This window comes from Carex rostrata, chromosome 8, assembly GCF_964058835.1.
Source record: "Carex rostrata chromosome 8, lpCarRost1.2, whole genome shotgun sequence".
Taxonomy (NCBI): domain Eukaryota; kingdom Viridiplantae; phylum Streptophyta; class Magnoliopsida; order Poales; family Cyperaceae; genus Carex; species Carex rostrata.
Window position 1 is genome coordinate 9,765,991 of NC_135925.1, and position 17,952 is coordinate 9,783,942.

General features: G+C 33.7%; 2 protein-coding genes across 3 annotated transcripts; one reads left to right on the plus strand and one right to left on the minus strand.

Annotated features, from left to right (window-relative positions):
- Positions 1-1,434: 1,434 nt before the first annotated feature.
- Positions 1,435-6,773, minus strand: LOC144558647 (protein EMSY-LIKE 3-like). Of its 2 annotated transcripts, none has more exons than XM_078307497.1 (10): positions 6,372-6,773; positions 5,901-6,103; positions 5,689-5,798; positions 4,259-4,466; positions 3,571-3,735; positions 3,418-3,486; positions 3,102-3,332; positions 2,216-2,278; positions 2,060-2,123; positions 1,435-1,827 (listed from the first exon to the last, which is right to left on the minus strand). In XM_078307497.1, the coding sequence occupies exons 1-10, from the start codon at positions 6,397-6,399 to the stop codon at positions 1,751-1,753; spliced, it is 1,218 nt and encodes a 405-aa protein (XP_078163623.1). In that variant the 5' UTR covers positions 6,400-6,773; the 3' UTR covers positions 1,435-1,750. The 2 variants fall into 2 exon arrangements, with proteins under 2 accessions (XP_078163623.1, XP_078163624.1); XM_078307498.1 differs by having other exon boundaries at positions 1,435-1,850.
- Positions 6,774-12,270: 5,497 nt separating this feature from the next.
- Positions 12,271-16,028, plus strand: LOC144558720 (uncharacterized). The gene is made up of 3 exons (XM_078307572.1): positions 12,271-12,701; positions 14,049-14,278; positions 15,588-16,028. The coding sequence occupies exons 1-3, from the start codon at positions 12,347-12,349 to the stop codon at positions 15,864-15,866; spliced, it is 864 nt and encodes a 287-aa protein (XP_078163698.1). The 5' UTR covers positions 12,271-12,346; the 3' UTR covers positions 15,867-16,028.
- The last annotated feature ends 1,924 nt before the right edge of the window (positions 16,029-17,952 follow it).

Sequence of the window (17,952 nt, forward strand, 5' to 3'; positions counted from 1 at the left end):
TCCCATAAATAAATTAGTAAACTATACGTATATAAAACATTCCACATAAGCACCATACTAAAAAAAAGTAAAAATTGTCATAACAACAAATAAAGTAGTATTTCATGAATATAAATCTGACGATTGAACTTCGATATTTTGTGTGACATTTAAATGTTTTCTCTTATTTTTCTTGATATTCTGTACTTGACTCATGCGTGACAATGTTGGACAGGTGTCTTATCGACGTTTATCAGAGAAATGTTTTAAACTAAGGAGTTTTAATTTGGATGATACCTATTCTAATTTTCGTGTTCTTCCAATATATATTATTCTTATATAAGATGAGTTAATAATATATTTTTTTTAACTTGTTTCAAATATAATAAAATTCTATGTAACCTATTGAGCTTTTGGAGACTACATATGACGAGTTGCGAATGTTAATTAAAAGGAACTATTTGTTATACCTACAAACAATATATCCCGATACTATTCACGTGAGGTATGATCATTACAAATTAAATACAATATAGCTAGATTAACTTCCACCAACATTTCTATCATCAAAATTGGGTTCAAAAATCATAGGAAAGGAATTTAATTATCTATCTTCCTTCAAATTCTTATATTTTCTTACCCGGCTACCTATAAAACAAGAGTTCTAAACAATTCTCATGACAATGTTGTCTTGTTTTTAAACAGTGAAATTTCACAATTACTGTTTTATATCATCAAACCATCGTGGAGTAACGATGCTTCTATCAGCAACTTGCGCGATAATTTTTTAGTACACGACCTTCGACCAATTTCACCGGAAAAAAAAAATGTACTTTCTAAAATTTCTAGTTATTACTTGCTTCAAGTATGTTAAGGATGCCTTGGGGGTTAGAGGTGTTCGAACGGTTCAGTTTAACCGAATCAAAATTTTTTGGTTTAAATGAATCAGATTTTTTTTGGTTTAAATGATTCAGGTAAATTTTTGAATTATTTCAATTTAAATGGATCGGTTTAGTTTAGACTTTTCAAAACTGACTAAATCGAACAGACCAAATTATATTGATTCAAGTATAATTTATATTTTTTTGATTCAATCATTGCTTCATTTTTTTCATTTGTGTAAATATTTTAGAAATCTACATATTTTATATAGAATTGAACTTGTATATGAATATATGTAATTTTCATTAATAATGACAATAATATATTTACTTTAGTTTGAATTGAATAAACCAAAATTTACTAGATAATAATAATAATTTGGTTATTTTATTTCGGTTTCAACCGAACCGAACGTTTAAACAACCCTATTCGGGGTGGCCTCTCTAATGAAATTATGCCGGGAGAGACTCCGCATAATTCACACAAGTGAGTCTCAATGACACTAGCAGAAAGAGAAGTTCACAAACTTTTTTGGTATCACCACAAAAAATGTACAAGAATTTAAAAATTAACTTCATCCAATGAAATGAATTAATAAACAGAACGGAAGATGGCACAGATAATCCCAACCAGTAAGCAGCTCTACTAAAAGGAGGTTCCAAATTAATACATAATAACCCAACCAATTAACTAAATTAACCCTACATAGCGCTTTATTCAAACTATCAGCACTGGGTACAACGCCTTCCAACCAAAAAAAGATCTATCTTTGATCATGATCACAAAAGGCTAAAAGCTCAATCTATAAGTGCATTCCATTACTCTCTTTTTTTCAACCCTTGCTTCAGAGTGTTTGGCCACGTATTATCAGCACTGCAGTATATTACGTTCAACTATAATCGTGAGATCTTCCATTTCTATCCATGTGGTGCTTTCCATTGGAGTTTTCATGTACTTCATTTCCTTCTGTTCAGTTTAGGAAACAGGGTCTAGTTTGTATCAATTAAAGATGAATTAATCAAAATCTTGCTTTTAGTTTTCATTTAGGATAGGAGTCTTTTGGATATTAATCCCTACTACATATTTCTTGCAAGTTTATCCCAATGTTAGATAATAAAATAATTTTTTTTCTCCGCTGGCTTTGTCCTTGATATTTTTAAAAACTTCATTAGGAGCTAATTAAAGGAAAAACTTGTACCACTTTCACAATCAGATGCCTCAGCAAGTCTTGCTATTGCATCGAGCAAGGACTGTTCATGCTCCTACAGATTCCCAACAGTTACAGAAATATCCAATGTTAGTCTCAACTTGGGGGAAAACTGCCTATACAGAGAGACAGGAAAGAGGACACTACCTTGAGTAGCTTTTTTGCCTTTTCAATCTCATGTATATCTGGATTGCTTAAAACCCTCTCAACCTGCAGTTTGATACGCATTTAATAAGTTATGTCACAAGGACAACTACTACGGTGACCCTTGATAATATTATGCTACCTTCTTTTACAAAGGGATCCCTGATGTTTTATTTGAAACACATGAGAAATATAACAGTTATTCTTATAAAAGTATTGCAATTATATATGAGATTAAAAATAAGGGATCGTTATAAGGAATCCCAGATCTTTTACAAAGGAGGTATGCTTTCTCATCCTTATAATGAATAACCCGAAAAACACAGTATCCCTCAAACCGTTTTATTCCATATTTTTTTCTTACACGCACAACTACCAAATTTCCTGTCAAGGATTGTTACAACCCACAAAAGCCAGAGATACAGCAGATGAAGACCCCTTGGCATTGCCAAACACTTATGGGATCATTTCTATTATTATTTATTTCCTTGTTTTGTATGCTCTATTGCTATTTAATAACTTGTATTTGTAATGAAACTAGACACAAAAAAAAATCTTGTAAAATATATTTCTTTATTGCTATTTGATAGTTTTATCAATTTATGTTTATTTTTTAGGAGTAGATTAATGACATTTTCTTCAATTTATCCACAAATTTCCCATAATCCGCTAATTTCTCCAAACATACACAAATTCTCGTTATGCCCTAATCATATCATATTTTCTCTATTTCTTATTTTCTCCATGGATGCATGCATTAGAAGCAAGATGTATTATGTGGGCTTTATAAAAGAAAATGAGATACCTACAGCTTCCAATGAACTGCAGTTATCAATGTTTTATAAAATACTAAATTGCTTAATGTGGGATTAAAAATAACAAAGTATACCTCCTTAATGATTGTCTCAGTATTAGGAACATGGATTTTGTCAGAGCATTTTTTCTGGATACCATTTTGTGTGGGTCCAACATTTTCTTCCTTCTTTGATCTGCTCTGTAAGCCTGGAGGGCCTCTTACCCTGGCTACACCGGGAGCACGTGCACCACCATTGTGTAAATGTTTCCTTTCAGTAATGCCCCCTAGATCCTCACCTTCCCATCTTATATCATCAGCAGCAATCTTCAATGCAACAACAAATAATTGCACAAATAAGCAAACAAACATATAATTAAAGATTCACCTTTACTGTAAGTGGGATATTAACCTCTTTAAGATTTATCCATTCCCAGGTCTCACTTTTTGTGCCGATATCATATACGAGAGCATGTGTACCCTGAACAAAACGGGTTTGTCAGACAACCAAAGGCACAAGAAAAAGTGCATATCATTATTAAAAGTAAGGTGTGAAAAAATAAACCTTAAGGGGATCGTATTCCTTTATGATGGCCTCATAGAAAGTATTATCTTCAGGCCACCTTGTCAGAATTTTCCTTCCAATTAATGATGCTGGGTTTTCAATTCCTGCTAGTGGAGCCCGGTTGCCAGGAACTGGGCATCTATTACTGGGACCCACAGGTGTACTCTACATTAATGCACCCAGTAAGAGCACGTTATGACAAACAGTAATTCACTCTGCCTGTCTCCACATTTTTTGCATGAACATATGATCAAACCATGCTAAGATAAGCTGTTGAACAACAAGAAACTTCTTTCCTTGATGTTTACATAGCACGTTTAAGAAAAGAAGAAGGAACTATTTAATATAGGCCTCTACATAACAGAAGATATCCTTAAACCTCTGCAAGACAAAATGTCTCATACCTTTAGGAATGAAAATAACACATATGCGTATTCTCCCAAAATTCATTACAGAAAGAAGGCAAAGACTTGTGCATCTTTAAAAGTAATGACTTATTGGCAAGGAGGATACAACATATATTATTCATGTTTGTGGAATATTTCTTTTGTAAGGATATAATTTATGGTTTGATATTTTGCAGATACATATGGATAATTGCCCAAAAGATGGAATGAGAGGAAAAAGGGAGAAAAAAAAAGTAAGATAAAACATGCACTCTATCCAGTAATACAATATCTGCAATTACCGTCTTAGGTTTCTTAGACTTGGTTCCAGCAGATGATGGGCCCCACTTTGAGCCGGGCTGGTTGGAAGGTGCCACTGGAACAGCAACAGGAGAGAGATGCCTCTTTCTAGAGCCTGACAAGGCAGGCCCACCAGGCTCTGTATCATGTGCACCTCGGCTGCTCTGTTGGTGCATGCTAGACTGGGCCCCACCGTTCTGTCTCCACTCCCTGAGTCGATCAATACGCCAAAAATTTAATTAACTGACTGTTTTCTTAACATTATGTGTGAATCTGGCAACTAAAAAACCTAAGATTCTATTGTTAGCCACAGATGTAATTATGGTGTTACAGGGCACTCAAACATTGATTTACATGATGACAGAAGGGACCAGATCTATGAGACATAAATTACTTTCAATAAAGAGGATGATTATAGTCGAAACAGAAATAAATCAATCCCCATCATCAGGAGGTGCGTACTACTAGCACAACGAGATGGAGTTAAGGTATTATGTTTTACTGAATCAACTTAAGCCCCATTTAACCAATGTTTCATCAACCCCTGTAAACTACTATATAAATCATGGTCATATCAATGTTCAGAAGTGCCAAGTTAAATTTTTGTTCTTTTATTCCAGGGATCCGCATTACTGAACAGATAGAAGTTTCAACAATGATCCTGTACCGCATTAATTTTATTTCTCATATGCAAATTTACTATAAACTATGAAAATTGTTCATTAAAATTAATCAGCCATATCCAAACAGCCCTTGCATGAGAACGATTAACAATAAATGGTTAATAGACAAGATGTTAAATAGCGGTTCCCTGTTTGTCGAGGCATCCTCAAAAACCTATAGCAAGTAGCATTACCTATCGTGGAAGCTATCCACCATAGCAGTTTCTCTCTCTCTCTCTCTCTCTCTCTTATATATATATATATAAAGAATATCTTAAGTACTATAAAAACTTTCAAGTTTTTAATACATGCCATAAAGCTTATATTGAAAAACTGTGACATACTCTAGTGTTCTAAGCTGTACCAATAGTGTTTACTTGTAGAAATTGCTTTCATTCAAGAAGGCACATCTTTATAATTCCCCAGCTAAAGAAATCTATCTCTAAGGCAACTATAGTTTTGTCGACATTGGTAGCAATCTTTAAGAAAAGAGTCTATGCAGAGTGAAATTCCAGAGATAACAGATTAAGAAGAAGAATTTTCCTCCTAAACAGGCGATATTGCTCTTCAGGAAAAACTCCATGGATGAAGTTAACATATCTCTCCCAAAGAGCATAGGGTATCCATTACCGATATGCATCTTTTCCTCTCTTATAGTTCATGCTAACACTGATTTCCAAGGTGTGTCTGACTTGGGATTTGTTAATATCCAATTTCGTCATACTTATGTGATGAACCCTTGTTTGTCACAAATTAAACTATATTAATACCTTATTCGCCGAGTGACCTCGTCAGAATTGACTATGGTTAAAAGCTCTCTATGCTCATCATCAGACAGCCTCAATTCTCTCCTCAGGTCGGTAATAAGGTTTTCCTTCTCCTGAAAAAAATAAAATAATAAACAATTAACAAAATGCCCTACAAAAATCTCTCTTTTATATATTGAATAACTAATATTGGTATGGAAAGAAAAAGAAACTACCCAGGAAATGGCATCGGCTTGGGCTTTAAATGCTCTCAGAACTGAAGTGTAAGCCTCACGCTCAAGCTTGTGAATTTCCTTTTCCATATCATTGTTCTGTTGTCTTGGGTACGGGAATGGACCTGTGTTCCTACCATTACCAGTTGGATGGGGCCCTCTTATAGCCCTGTTTTGATGGGCAGGGGGGAGATCGTCGTCAGTCCCTGTAACAAAAGTAAATGATAAAAGATTGTTAAAAATATCAACTGGTTTCATAGTTATGAGATGACATTTCAGGAGCATTCATCTATGCAAAATTGCGAGCTGAATCAAGTGTGTTGTACTCCAGGCAAAGAGAAAGAGTGAAATCTCGTCTATTTTCAACAATTTATTTGTTACGGTCTTTACCCCGAATCAAGAACCCTATCCCTAAATCACAAAAATATAATTTAAAAAAGCGAGGCTGACACAATTGGGTCGAAATGCACTTACCACTGCTATCGTAGGGGTCGTACTCCATTGCTACGTTCTTCTAAGGACTCGGAATCAAACAATTCAAGCACGAAAACCCCTCGAAGATTGGAATTTCTCTCTGAAACCTAGCTGCGGCGACGATTAATAGTACAAAGAGGTCGACTTTCCCTATAAAATCGCAGATCCTAACCCAATTTAACCTAAATTCAAAGAAATCGAGACGGAGTAGGAAAAAGTACTTAAAACTGTTTCTCAATTCTGTTAATTGGGGATAAAAAAAAGGTAAAAGAGGAATCAAAAGGACAAAACCCTCGAGAAATCGCGGGATGTTTTTGAGTTGGGAAAAAGGGAAAAGCTGCTAAATGGGGATAAGCGGATAGGCGATGAAACCACATGACAATTGGAAAGGCCCGTGCTCTAATTTAGCCCATCCGATGTAGAAGTATTCTATTTCGGGTTTTATATAATGGGCTATATTTCACAATGGAATTACATATCAGGATTCATGCGTACTTAGCCCAATAAGTTGAATGAGGCCACAGAGACGGAATTCGTATCCTCTGCATTAACTCAAAAGGGAATCTTTTGAGTTAATGAATTCTGATCATTCAATCTGTTTTAAGGTTCGTGTAGACTAGATCCGCATTAATGTTAAAGGGCCCCTATATCATAAGCAGATGCCGGATTGGCTCTATTTAAATCAAACGGTTGAGATTGATTAACTCAAAAGATTCTTTTTTAAGTTAATGCAGAGGATACGCATTCACAGAGACGGGCGCTTTTTAACCTCACGCAAGTATTATTTTATTGGCAGCTGCTCATAGAGAAAAAAAGAAAGAAAAATTCATTATTTTCTTGTGTAAGACAGTATTTTTCTTCTGTTTTAGACCAAAAAAAAAAAAAATTCATGATTTTTGTTCATACTTTTCTTTTTGTGAATTTGAAAGGTAGGGATATACATATTGTCTATCTCTGACTTTCGAAGTCAAAAAAGAAAGAAATGTGTTATTTTCAACTTAACCATTGCAATATTAATATTGAGAGCTGAGATAATTTTTTTCTCTGAATATCTATTTTATCCTTTAACTCTTTCTCTCTCTTATATTCAGTGATTTAAAATGCGGCCGCATGGGCCACATATGCGTATGCGGTCGGCAACTGTGCTCAGAATGCCCATGCGGGCGCATATGTGGTCCCAATATGCAGTCATGCGGAATAAAAAAGCGCAAATGCGGATTAAAAATGCGGCCATGCGGACTGAAATATGTGGTCATGCAATCCTCTCATGCGGTTTTCATAATATGATTGTATTTTAATTAAAATTTATGTGGAAAAAGTCAAAAAACTATCGTTGGTTATGTCATTATGTGAAAATAAATTCAAATATATGAATATGAATATATATATGAGGAGGGATCAAGTTAGAACAAATTTTGAGTTACAACAAGTTAGAACAACTATATTCTACATTTTAAAATCCGCATATATAAATCCACATGAAAATCCGCATACCGCATGCATGAACAAACCCGCATTTTAAAACACTGCTTATATCTATCTCATTAATTGAGAAAGTCAATAAAGAAAATTACTCTTGAAATATAGAAATAGTTTATTGGAGAAAAAAAAAACAGATGCAATCTTTTTTTTTACATCAACCATCTATTGTTACCATGTAATTATAGTGTATATTCACGTTTTTGAGATAAAGACCAAGTTAAAGTTCTTATTAACTGTTAAACTTCCATAAAAAAATATCTCAATCAGATTTCAAAAAATGTTCCATGCCAAACAAAATATTAATATTGATTTCAATTTAACAACTAAGACCTTTACTTGATAATTGATAGGTGTAATATATACACCGTACGCGTTGCTTTTCATTGACATTAATATTCCATGTTACTATATATACTCTTAAGCAACAAAACATGTGAGGAGATTATACTCCAAATACTATTATGTCATCATAATAATAGCATGAATTATTTTACTCTCTATTATGTCACTTTTCTCATTCCTTTTTTTTTTCCACTTCTAGTGGTAATTCTTTTTTGTTTATTATTTTTTTCACTTCTAGTGGAATGATGCGTCTTTTCTTCATTACCATGTCCATATCTAAGAGTGTGTCCATCATATTATTTTCCACTTTTAGTGGAATTATTATTTTGTTCAACCATAAAAAGACAAGAAATATACTCAAAATATTTCTAGAAATCTTCTTCAGGAAGATTAAATTATTAAAAAAAATATGAACATCACATTAATTTTTTGCACATTATTTAAATTTTTTCATTATCTTTCCATTTTGGGTGGAAATATGTGTTTTTGTAATAATCACCATGATAATAAACTCATTTTTGTCCACGTCCACAAGTTTTTTTTTTTCAAATTTATTATTATATATTACTACATTTACTTCAAGAAATGGAGCAAAACCAATTGAATTATTTTGTCCAACAACTCGTTATAATCTCTTCAACCATAAAGAGATAATAAATCAACTTAGAATATCTTTAACTTCTTCAAAAAGATTAAATTATTGAAAAAAAAATGAACATCATGTTAAATTTGCGCATCATATAATTTTTCTTTATATCTTCTTCAGGAAGATCTTCTTAATATCTTTTGAAATCTTCTTCAAGAAGATTCAATTATTGAAGCAAAAAAAAAAAAAATATGAACCACTATACAATATTTGTACATTATATAAATCTTCTTCAAGAAGATTTTTCTTTTAAATCTTCTTCAGGAAGATTAAATTAAAAAATACAATTCATGTAAAATTCTATGAATCATATTAAACATCTCAAAATAAATATAAATAAATTGATAACTTATTTCATTTAGCAATTACTATGAAGTATTATTTATAGAGTAAAGCTAATATACACTTAAGTGTACCGTACTCTTAAGTTTAGGCCGTTCGATTTCTTTAAAAGTCGTGCTTTCACGACTTTTAAAGAATCTGCACGACTTTTAAAGAAATCGAACGGCCTAAACTTAAGAGTACGGTACACTTAAGTGTATATTAGCTTTAATCTTATTTATATAAATGAAATTGAAATAAAAGTTATTAAAATTACCTCGAATCTTCAACTAGTAGAGCTCTCGTGCTGATAACGTGTTATAAAATAAAGATGAACAAGCATAAGAAGAATAAACAAAATAGAGAGGAAAAAGATGGCAATCTCTTTATTCATATATTTCTCATGTGTGTACAATACAATATTACAACGTCTCTATTTATATGCTACAAATTGTAAATGAAAAACCATCTAAGTAAATGGAGAAATAAATTCCAATAGTAGTGGCCATCAATTCCAATAGTAGTGCATGGAGTAGTGGGGAAATAAATTGAGGATTAATATTGGGAGTAGAGGTGCTACTTTTACCCGATTACCCGGATCCGATCTGAAACCGAACCAGAAACGACCCTGATCCGATTAATTTGGATAGGGTATGGTTTAAAAAATATAACCGATTAAATCTGGATCCGAATCGGAACCGATACTCTAATGGGTAGGATATGAGTTTCATTTAATTATCTAACCCATAACCGAACCCGACCCGATACCCATATAAATACCTGATGAAACATATAATAATTACTATTAATATATAAAAATACAACTTTGCATATTAATTTTTGCATAAGCCGTGATGAGCCCAATACTTTTTTGAATATGAGAAAATATATTACAACCACATATTCGCTATGTTTATACACACAGATAAATGCCAAATTTATTCCTTCCATAATAACCACATTAATTTTTTAAATAAATTTTATTGCTATGAATACATCATTCAATATTTGTCTTGATATCCTCCGCATAATAATGAAAATTTATTGCTCTTATTGATATGTCATTTCTACAAATTATTAGTATTCCATTCATAGATTTTTTAAATCGTAGAAAAGGAAATCGTGATCTCCAATATTTTACTTTAAAAAAATTATATCTCTTCTTCAATATTTTTATTTTCAAAAGTTATTTTCTCTCCAGCCTCCTGATATTTTTATGACATATACCCGCTCCGGATCCGGAACCGTCCCGTATCAGAACTAGACCCGATAATCTACAAATAAGTTATGGGTACCTATCTACCCGGAATCGAAACACTGGACCCGAAATATCTACGGGTAGATAGGTTTTCGGATCCGGACCCGACCCAATTTGAAATAAATAAGTATATGGATCGAAATTCGGATCCGAACACTTTTAGAGTACGGGTCCAAATATAATAATATCTGGACCTGACCCGACCCGATAGCACCTCTAATTGGAAGTTACAACATGAATGACATCCACACATTTATAATATATTCATAACAAAAACAAATTCAACTCTCAAAATATTATTTCTTGCCTTGAAAAAGCACGCTAAAACAAAAAAAAGGTTAACTCGGAACAATTTCCTAAACACCATGTATCTAATTGTAAGGGGCCATAACTGTGTAATGGATTTTGTGTACGTTTGTTTTAGTCGCGCACGATCAAACAATGACTTGCTGTACAATTTTGTGGAGTTGTGCGGAAATGAGACCAGAAATAATAATAAAAATGAGAAATAATCTAGTTCCATTTTCAATGTTCTAAAAATTCTCCAATTTATTTTATTTTAAACTTCTGTAAGTTTTCTTTTTTTACCAAGTTGACTTCTATTTTTTTTCCGCACATATGTTAGATATAAATATTTAATATATTATATATTGGCATTTTTTTACAAATATTGATTCATTTTTTATAAGTATCAATAGAAAAATTCATTCATTTTTTTACAAATTTATTCTTTTGCACAAATATTGAAGAGTCTGTACATTTCACCTCTGATTGAATTGACTGAGATTCTAATTGGATGGTCCCGATCTAAACAGAAATATTATGTTACCTCATAGAATACGGATTCGATGTAGAGCGCATTTGAGAGAATTGTGATTTCAGTTTGTGAGAGCATTGAATTTTGGGAGCCCATTAGTTTGATTTTGGAAGCATTGGTATTTTTGTTTTGGGAGCATCAATATCTTGTCTTTTATATTGTAGAAACTTGAGCAAAACTAGGGTTTGTGGGATGTGCTTACTAAGAGGGGTTGGTAAGCACATTTTTAAAAGGCTATTGAATTAATTTCGAACTACAAATTCAAATTGTTAAAAATCATGTATTTCGTGAGTGATGCATGTACATGTAGAAATTTTGAAATTTCAAATTCATTTAGCACATAGTCAAGCGGTCAAAACAATTTAGCACATGATCAAGTGATAAAAAAAATAATGAAAAATGAATACATAAAACAATTTAAAAAATAACTTATCTCTGCATAATTCGTCACTGCGTGCACTGTGCATACACCAGCGGACCGCACGTGGACCACCTACCGAAACAATTTTTTAGTCCGCCTCTTGACCACTAGGCCAATTCACATTTGTCGTTAGAAATTAGTAGCTATTATATTTACTGTATACTTAGTCTATTGTATTTATCCATAATTTTATTCTTGAACTCTAAAATTATATTAAATAGATATAAGTGTTTTAATAATATAATTAAAATAATAAAAAAATAATATATATAATAAACGTATCATATTTTTAATGAGTTAGACTAATATGACATTGGTGTTATTTCGAACTAAATAACACCACATCTTAAACCGTTAGATCTGCTTTAATATTCGTACAAAATAAAGTACTTGAACAGTAAAAGCAGATTGTACAAATATTAAAGCAGATCTAACGGTTTAAGATGTGGTGTTATTTAGTTTGAAATAACACCAATGTCATATTAACCTAACTCATTTTTAATTTTTAAAAATTATTATATTGCCATATCCGTATCGGATCGTATCCAATACCGTAACCGTATCGATTGTTGCATCTCAATGATCTCATAAACAAAGTGACGAGCGCTACCCCATCTGACTGAATGACAGTTCTCATCTATTTCCCTTCCCACTCCACTAAATACTTGCAATATTCGGATAAAAGCAAATGTCAGTAGATCAGAACCCCAACAACAACAGCCCGCCACGCCCGCCTCCTCCATGGAGCCTTCTAGAAGGCAAGGTTGTGATGGTCACCGGGGCCTCCGCCGGCATCGGCCGTGAGCTCTGCCTCGATCTTGCTCGCGCTGGTTGTTTTGTAGTTGCCACCGCTAGACAGACTGATCGTCTCCAGTCACTCTGCGATGAGATCAACGGTGCTGCTTCCGCCACGTCAGCTCTCCGATCGGTGCATGTTCAGCTGGATGTGAGTGGGAGTGAGTTAGATATAGAGGTTGCGGTGAAAACAGCTTGGGATGCTTTTGGTCGGATTGATGCTTTGGTCAATAACGCTGGGATTAGAGGTGTCATTTTCTCCTAATTTGTTTCAGTTAATTATTTGGTTACTGATTGATAACTGCTGGTTAGTTTTCGAGATCGTACTCTCTCCGTTGGAGTTGGAATTACAACAGTAAAGAATCGGAATTAACAAAATGGGAGCTTCAACAAAGTGGAACTCAATGAATTACAGGTTCATGTTGGTCTATGATCCCAATCCAAAATCAAAAGGGCAAGAATTTAAGTCTACTTCTTGTATTTAATATTCTACGAATCAATGATTAACATCCTAGTACGGTCAGTACTCGTTGGTACTTTGACATTATAGCTGTTCTTATTCCAGTTTGATTCCGTTTCTTATCTCTTTTGTTTATTCTTCAGGCTTCTCTTTTTTTAACTGCATAATTCAGTCTCAATGCTGCTAATTGATCATAAAACATAAAAGTTCTTGGCAACCAAGATCGTAAAACTAAAAGAGCTTTGGGGAATAGTCGCGGTGTGCAATTTGAATGTCTATGTTGCACATATATAGCAGGTTGTATCTGTATCAGATTCAGATATGTATCCTATACAGATTTGACTCCAATATGTGTGCGATAGATATCTGATACACAACATAGCGCATCTCATTTTTTTTTTAAAAAACCCCGGTATGTACGTTATGCTCAGGATCTGCATATCCGCATCAAAATCCCACCACACTTAGGGTTGATTAAGCTTCATGGTTCCAACAATAGATTGTTTCTTTAATGTGGGATATAATTGAGAGGTCAGATGGATTGAACTCCATTGCGGCATAATTTGTTCACATATGTTTTTCTAATGTTTTTGTAAATTTGTTTTTTCATTGCTCCTAATATTATTACAAAGGAATCAACCCACTAGTACAACAACAACAACCAAGCCTTTAGTCCCAAACAACTTGGGGTAGGCTGGAAATGAAACCCAGTCTTGTGGGTTTCATTCATAAGAAAACAGTTGTTTTTCGACCATTGTTCGACCGTTGGCTCACCACGCCTACCACGACCCTCCTCCTTTATCCTGGCTTGGGACATGTTGTGCAGAAATTACACAAGCGAAGTTGAATCAACCCTCTAGTATTTTAGAATAATTCTATCATATTTTAAGTTTTCTAAGTTGTATATTCTCATTTACAGACAAAGAATGAAATTAATATATAAAAAAATACTTGTCACGATAATCATTAAAATAAATAAATCATTATCTACTGATCAAACTTTCGTATCTTAATATTTTGAAAAAGTGCTTGCTGTTGTATCCTTATTGTATTGTGTGATACTTGTATTTTCATTCATGCAACATGCTCAAACTTAAACCTATTTATGTATCTAATGAGCTAAATTTTTTTCTAGGCGGGGTGCATTCGGTACTAGAATGGTCAGAGGATGAATGGAACAGCATTGTCAGAACAAACCTGACAGGACTATGGCTGGTAACAAAGCATGTTTGCGTACTTATGTGTCGCGCTAATCTCAAAGGTTCTATAATTAACATTTCATCTATTGGCGGTGTCAATCGGGGGCACTTATCAGGTGGTCTCCCTTATATTGCTTCCAAAGGTGCTGTAAATATCTCTACAAAGGTAATTCCAAGGTTTTATTTTACGAAAGTGTAAAGTATGAAATTAGCTTGAACTATAGCATATTTTTTGGTTGGTCCCTGGGCATTTAGTTTTTGTCCAAATGGATTTCATTCTGTGAGTTACATGTTGTTGCAACAATAGCACAATTAGGTCTCAAGATATATCTCGCTGAAAGATATGCAGCTTCTGAAACCCGGGCTGTGCACTTGAACCAGATAAATAGAAGAACTAATTGAAGTTCTAAAGTAAACCTTTAGTCAAAACCTCAGTGAAAAACCTTTTAACTTTTATGGTTTTTTTTTTTTTTTTTTTTAAACTTGGTAGTGGCTACGAAGCCTGGGTGAAAAACCTCTTAACTTTGATGGATTTTTTAAGTGAGGAGGGTTCAAATGCCTCATGCCTCATATCCTATATCTTCATTTTCAAAGTTCAAACTGTCGATCCGAGCCGCTTAACATGATATCCATATTAAAATATGCTTGGAGACCAAATTTTACTATTTTGTTTAGAGAGGTACAAAATTGCTGATTTTGGATGGTCCAGAAACAGCAATTTTGCGCCTGTCTTAATAAATAGTAAAAAAAATTTCGAACAAATATAAAATTTGGTATCAAGGTATATTTTAATTAATATGGATATCATGTTGGGCGATTTGGATCGGCAGTTTGAATTTTGAAAATGAAGATATAGATTGTGAGGCATGAAAAGCATGAGGTATTTGAACACTCCTCTTCTTAAGTTAGCATTATGTCATAGACTCTGGCAAATGCCTAAGTGCTGGTTTTAGAAATTCTCAAGGGTTTAAGTAATGTTGTCTCCCTATATTGCTCCCGTAAGTGCCTTAATTGTTGTGTCAAGGTAATCTTCCATTAGCTTTTAAATAACATTCAAGTTCTGTCAAAGATATCATTCTAGTCTTCAAGTTTCTTGACCAGTACCACTGCATTCCAAACTACTGTTAGCATGGAATAATGTTTCTTTCAGAACACCACAATCATTATCTATTTACTATAAAAAATTGCCAAAACTAAAATTAGATCAAACTAAAATAGACTCAAGTTGCCTGTAGTTATATCAAGTTTTTGGAGCAATGAATTTAAGGAACTTGGAATTAACATCTAAATCTGGTTGTGTGTTTCTACCACAGCCTCGAACATATTGCATGTTGCAAAGATAAGAAATTCTTTTTTTTTAAAGACTAAATTACTGGGTATTTACTCACCAAAAGCTGACAAAAGCTCCTCAATAAATTGCAACTTGTTTGGGACTAAAGGCTTGGTGGTTGTTGTTGTTGTTGTTATCTGTGTAGGTCATGGCACTAGAGTTGGGAGAGTACAAAATACGGGTTAATGCTATTGCACCAGGGGTGTTTAAGTCTCAGATAACGGCTAACCTGATTGAAAAGAAATGGTTCAAGACTGTTACTAGCAAGATCGTGCCTTTAAAAACCCGTGGAACATCTGACCCAGCATTGACCTCGTTGGTGCGTTACCTGATCCACGAATCATCAGAGTATGTTACAGGAAATATTTTTATAATAGATGCTGGTGCTACCTTACCTGGTGTACCGATTTACTCTTCTCTCTAATATAGTCTGGACCAGAGGAAGTAAATAATATCAGTATATAGGATTTTGACCTGAGAAGTAAATAAGTTATTTGAATGAAGTTATTCTTGTAACTAAAATCTGTATCAACAATGAAATTTCACGAGGTACAGGGAGGTGGATATAATTTTCTAAATTGAATAATGGTGCAGCTGTTTTCTGGATATTGTGCTGGTTTCAGGTAGCTTGTGAAAACAGGTAGCACAATATTGATATTCGCTGGGTTAGTTACCCTTGAACTTATTTTCTCGATTAAATCAGGAAATCAATTTCTTCAAAAAAAAAAAAAAAAATTAGTAAAAGATTAATACATCATGAACAAGCAGCACAATATTTTTGGTTCATATTCATATGCAAGTATACACAAGGTATATATATCAACCCACAAAATAAGTTAAAATCTAATTGTTTTAAACCTTACATAATTGATATAATCACAACCGGCAATCCAATTACACACAAGTGACGTCTTTTTTTTAATTTACAAATTACATCAATAGAGTATCTTCCAATCACCCGGACATCAATCTCTTCACAACTTTATAACTTTCAATTATTCATTAATATTAATATTTAATTTTGTAATTAATATTTGTATCTTAAAGTTCATATGACTCGATTATCCGACAACTATTCATTACATATCTGTATTCGTGGTTCAGCTCCATATCCCTATATCGATATTCATATTTGTATCTGCTCATTAAAAGATAGATACAAATTAGATATTAGCATTATCCTCTCTGAATTTGCTCCATTCACAGCCCCAAGCATTAAGCTATATGTCAATGATCAGTTCATATACTAGTTTTGACTGTTTCGCATGCTTAGTTTTTTAGAACATATTTTTAACAGTCTAATTAAGCAAGTGTGATAGACTGATAGGGGAAAATTTCAGTTCTAATGCATAGTCCTGTCAGGTTTGTTCTAATTAGGCACAACTCCTAACTCGCACCAGCAAAACTTCTGATTTGACAAGCATCTGATTGAGCACCAAAACATCTTCAGAATTCACAAATCCAAGAAAACGAGCAAAAAAAACAACCAATGATGCATGCAAATCATCGAACAAGTTCCACAAAAAAAAGAAGCATCCAAAAATAAAACCAAACAAAACCAAACCAAACCAATACCAGAACAAAAGTTCTCAACCAAACCTAAGCAATAAAATCAAAACCACAATTCTCCTCCAATACCATGGCTGATGCTTCAATTGCCGCCCCTCCCTCCACATCTTCCTCTGCCAATCTCAGACCACTCCTTTCTTCCGTGCCATTCACATATCAAAACAGTTCCAAACATAATTCTGTATATGCAGAAATTCTGTAGTTGGAGGTGTATGAGGCTATAGTATAGTAGATGCAGTATTTTATTGAGTATCAGGATAACTGGAGCTGGAGTTGCAATAGTTATATATCTTCTCTCAATCAATGCCGTGTGGTTAGCTGGTGACTTTTGCCGCATATGATGTGGCACAGTGTGAGTTGCAATCCTGTGATATTTACGTGTCAATTTGATGTTAATGTTGCACAGCAGTCTGAAGTGCTACTGGCATGTGGTATACAGGTAATCTCAGATCTGAGTAAAGTTGGAGCTGGAACTTGTTCTGCCCCAAATTTGGGGGCAGTTTGTGACCTACAACTGTTGGTTCTTTGAGCTTAACATACAGCAGATTACACAAAGGGTGGTAACGATCTGCAACTCTAGCTGTAGTGTTGCTCATACTATAATTGGATTCAAACAAATGGGCCCTTATTGTACAAATGAGTTCTATAAAAAAGCTCAACATCTGTTAAAATTTGCTCATTGTTCTATATAAATTGTTCAATACAGAGGAGTTCTATCGTTTGCTGGAGTTGGTGATCCTCTCAGCTTAGTATCTCTGCATGCGCGTGCACATAGCAGAGATAATGGATCCTTTTAACTAATTACTATGACCAAACAAATTTAAAAAGGCTGCATTGGCTCTCAATTCCTGAGACAGCCAGACAGGAAACCCATCATTAACCTTCATTATTGGGGTTAAACAAAAAATTCTCGTAATTGGATATCTGGCCATTTCAGCTTA

Bases quoted from the DNA above. Each gene is read 5' to 3' on its own strand.
- LOC144558647 (XM_078307497.1), bottom strand. From the start codon at position 6,399: ATGGAGTACGACCCCTACGATAGCAGTG. The intron at 2,279-3,101 runs GTATACTTTGTT...ATCAAACTGCAG, and splicing joins CTGAGACAATCATTAAGGAG to GTTGAGAGGGTTTTAAGCAA. The intron at 1,828-2,059 runs GTACAAGTTTTT...TAAACTGAACAG, and splicing joins GGCATCTGATTGTGAAAGTG to AAGGAAATGAAGTACATGAA.
- LOC144558720 (XM_078307572.1), top strand. From the start codon at position 12,347: ATGTCAGTAGATCAGAACCCCAACAACAACAGCCCGCCACGCCCGCCT. The intron at 12,702-14,048 runs GTGTCATTTTCT...ATTTTTTTCTAG, and splicing joins CAATAACGCTGGGATTAGAG to GCGGGGTGCATTCGGTACTA. The intron at 14,279-15,587 runs GTAATTCCAAGG...TTATCTGTGTAG, and splicing joins CTGTAAATATCTCTACAAAG to GTCATGGCACTAGAGTTGGG.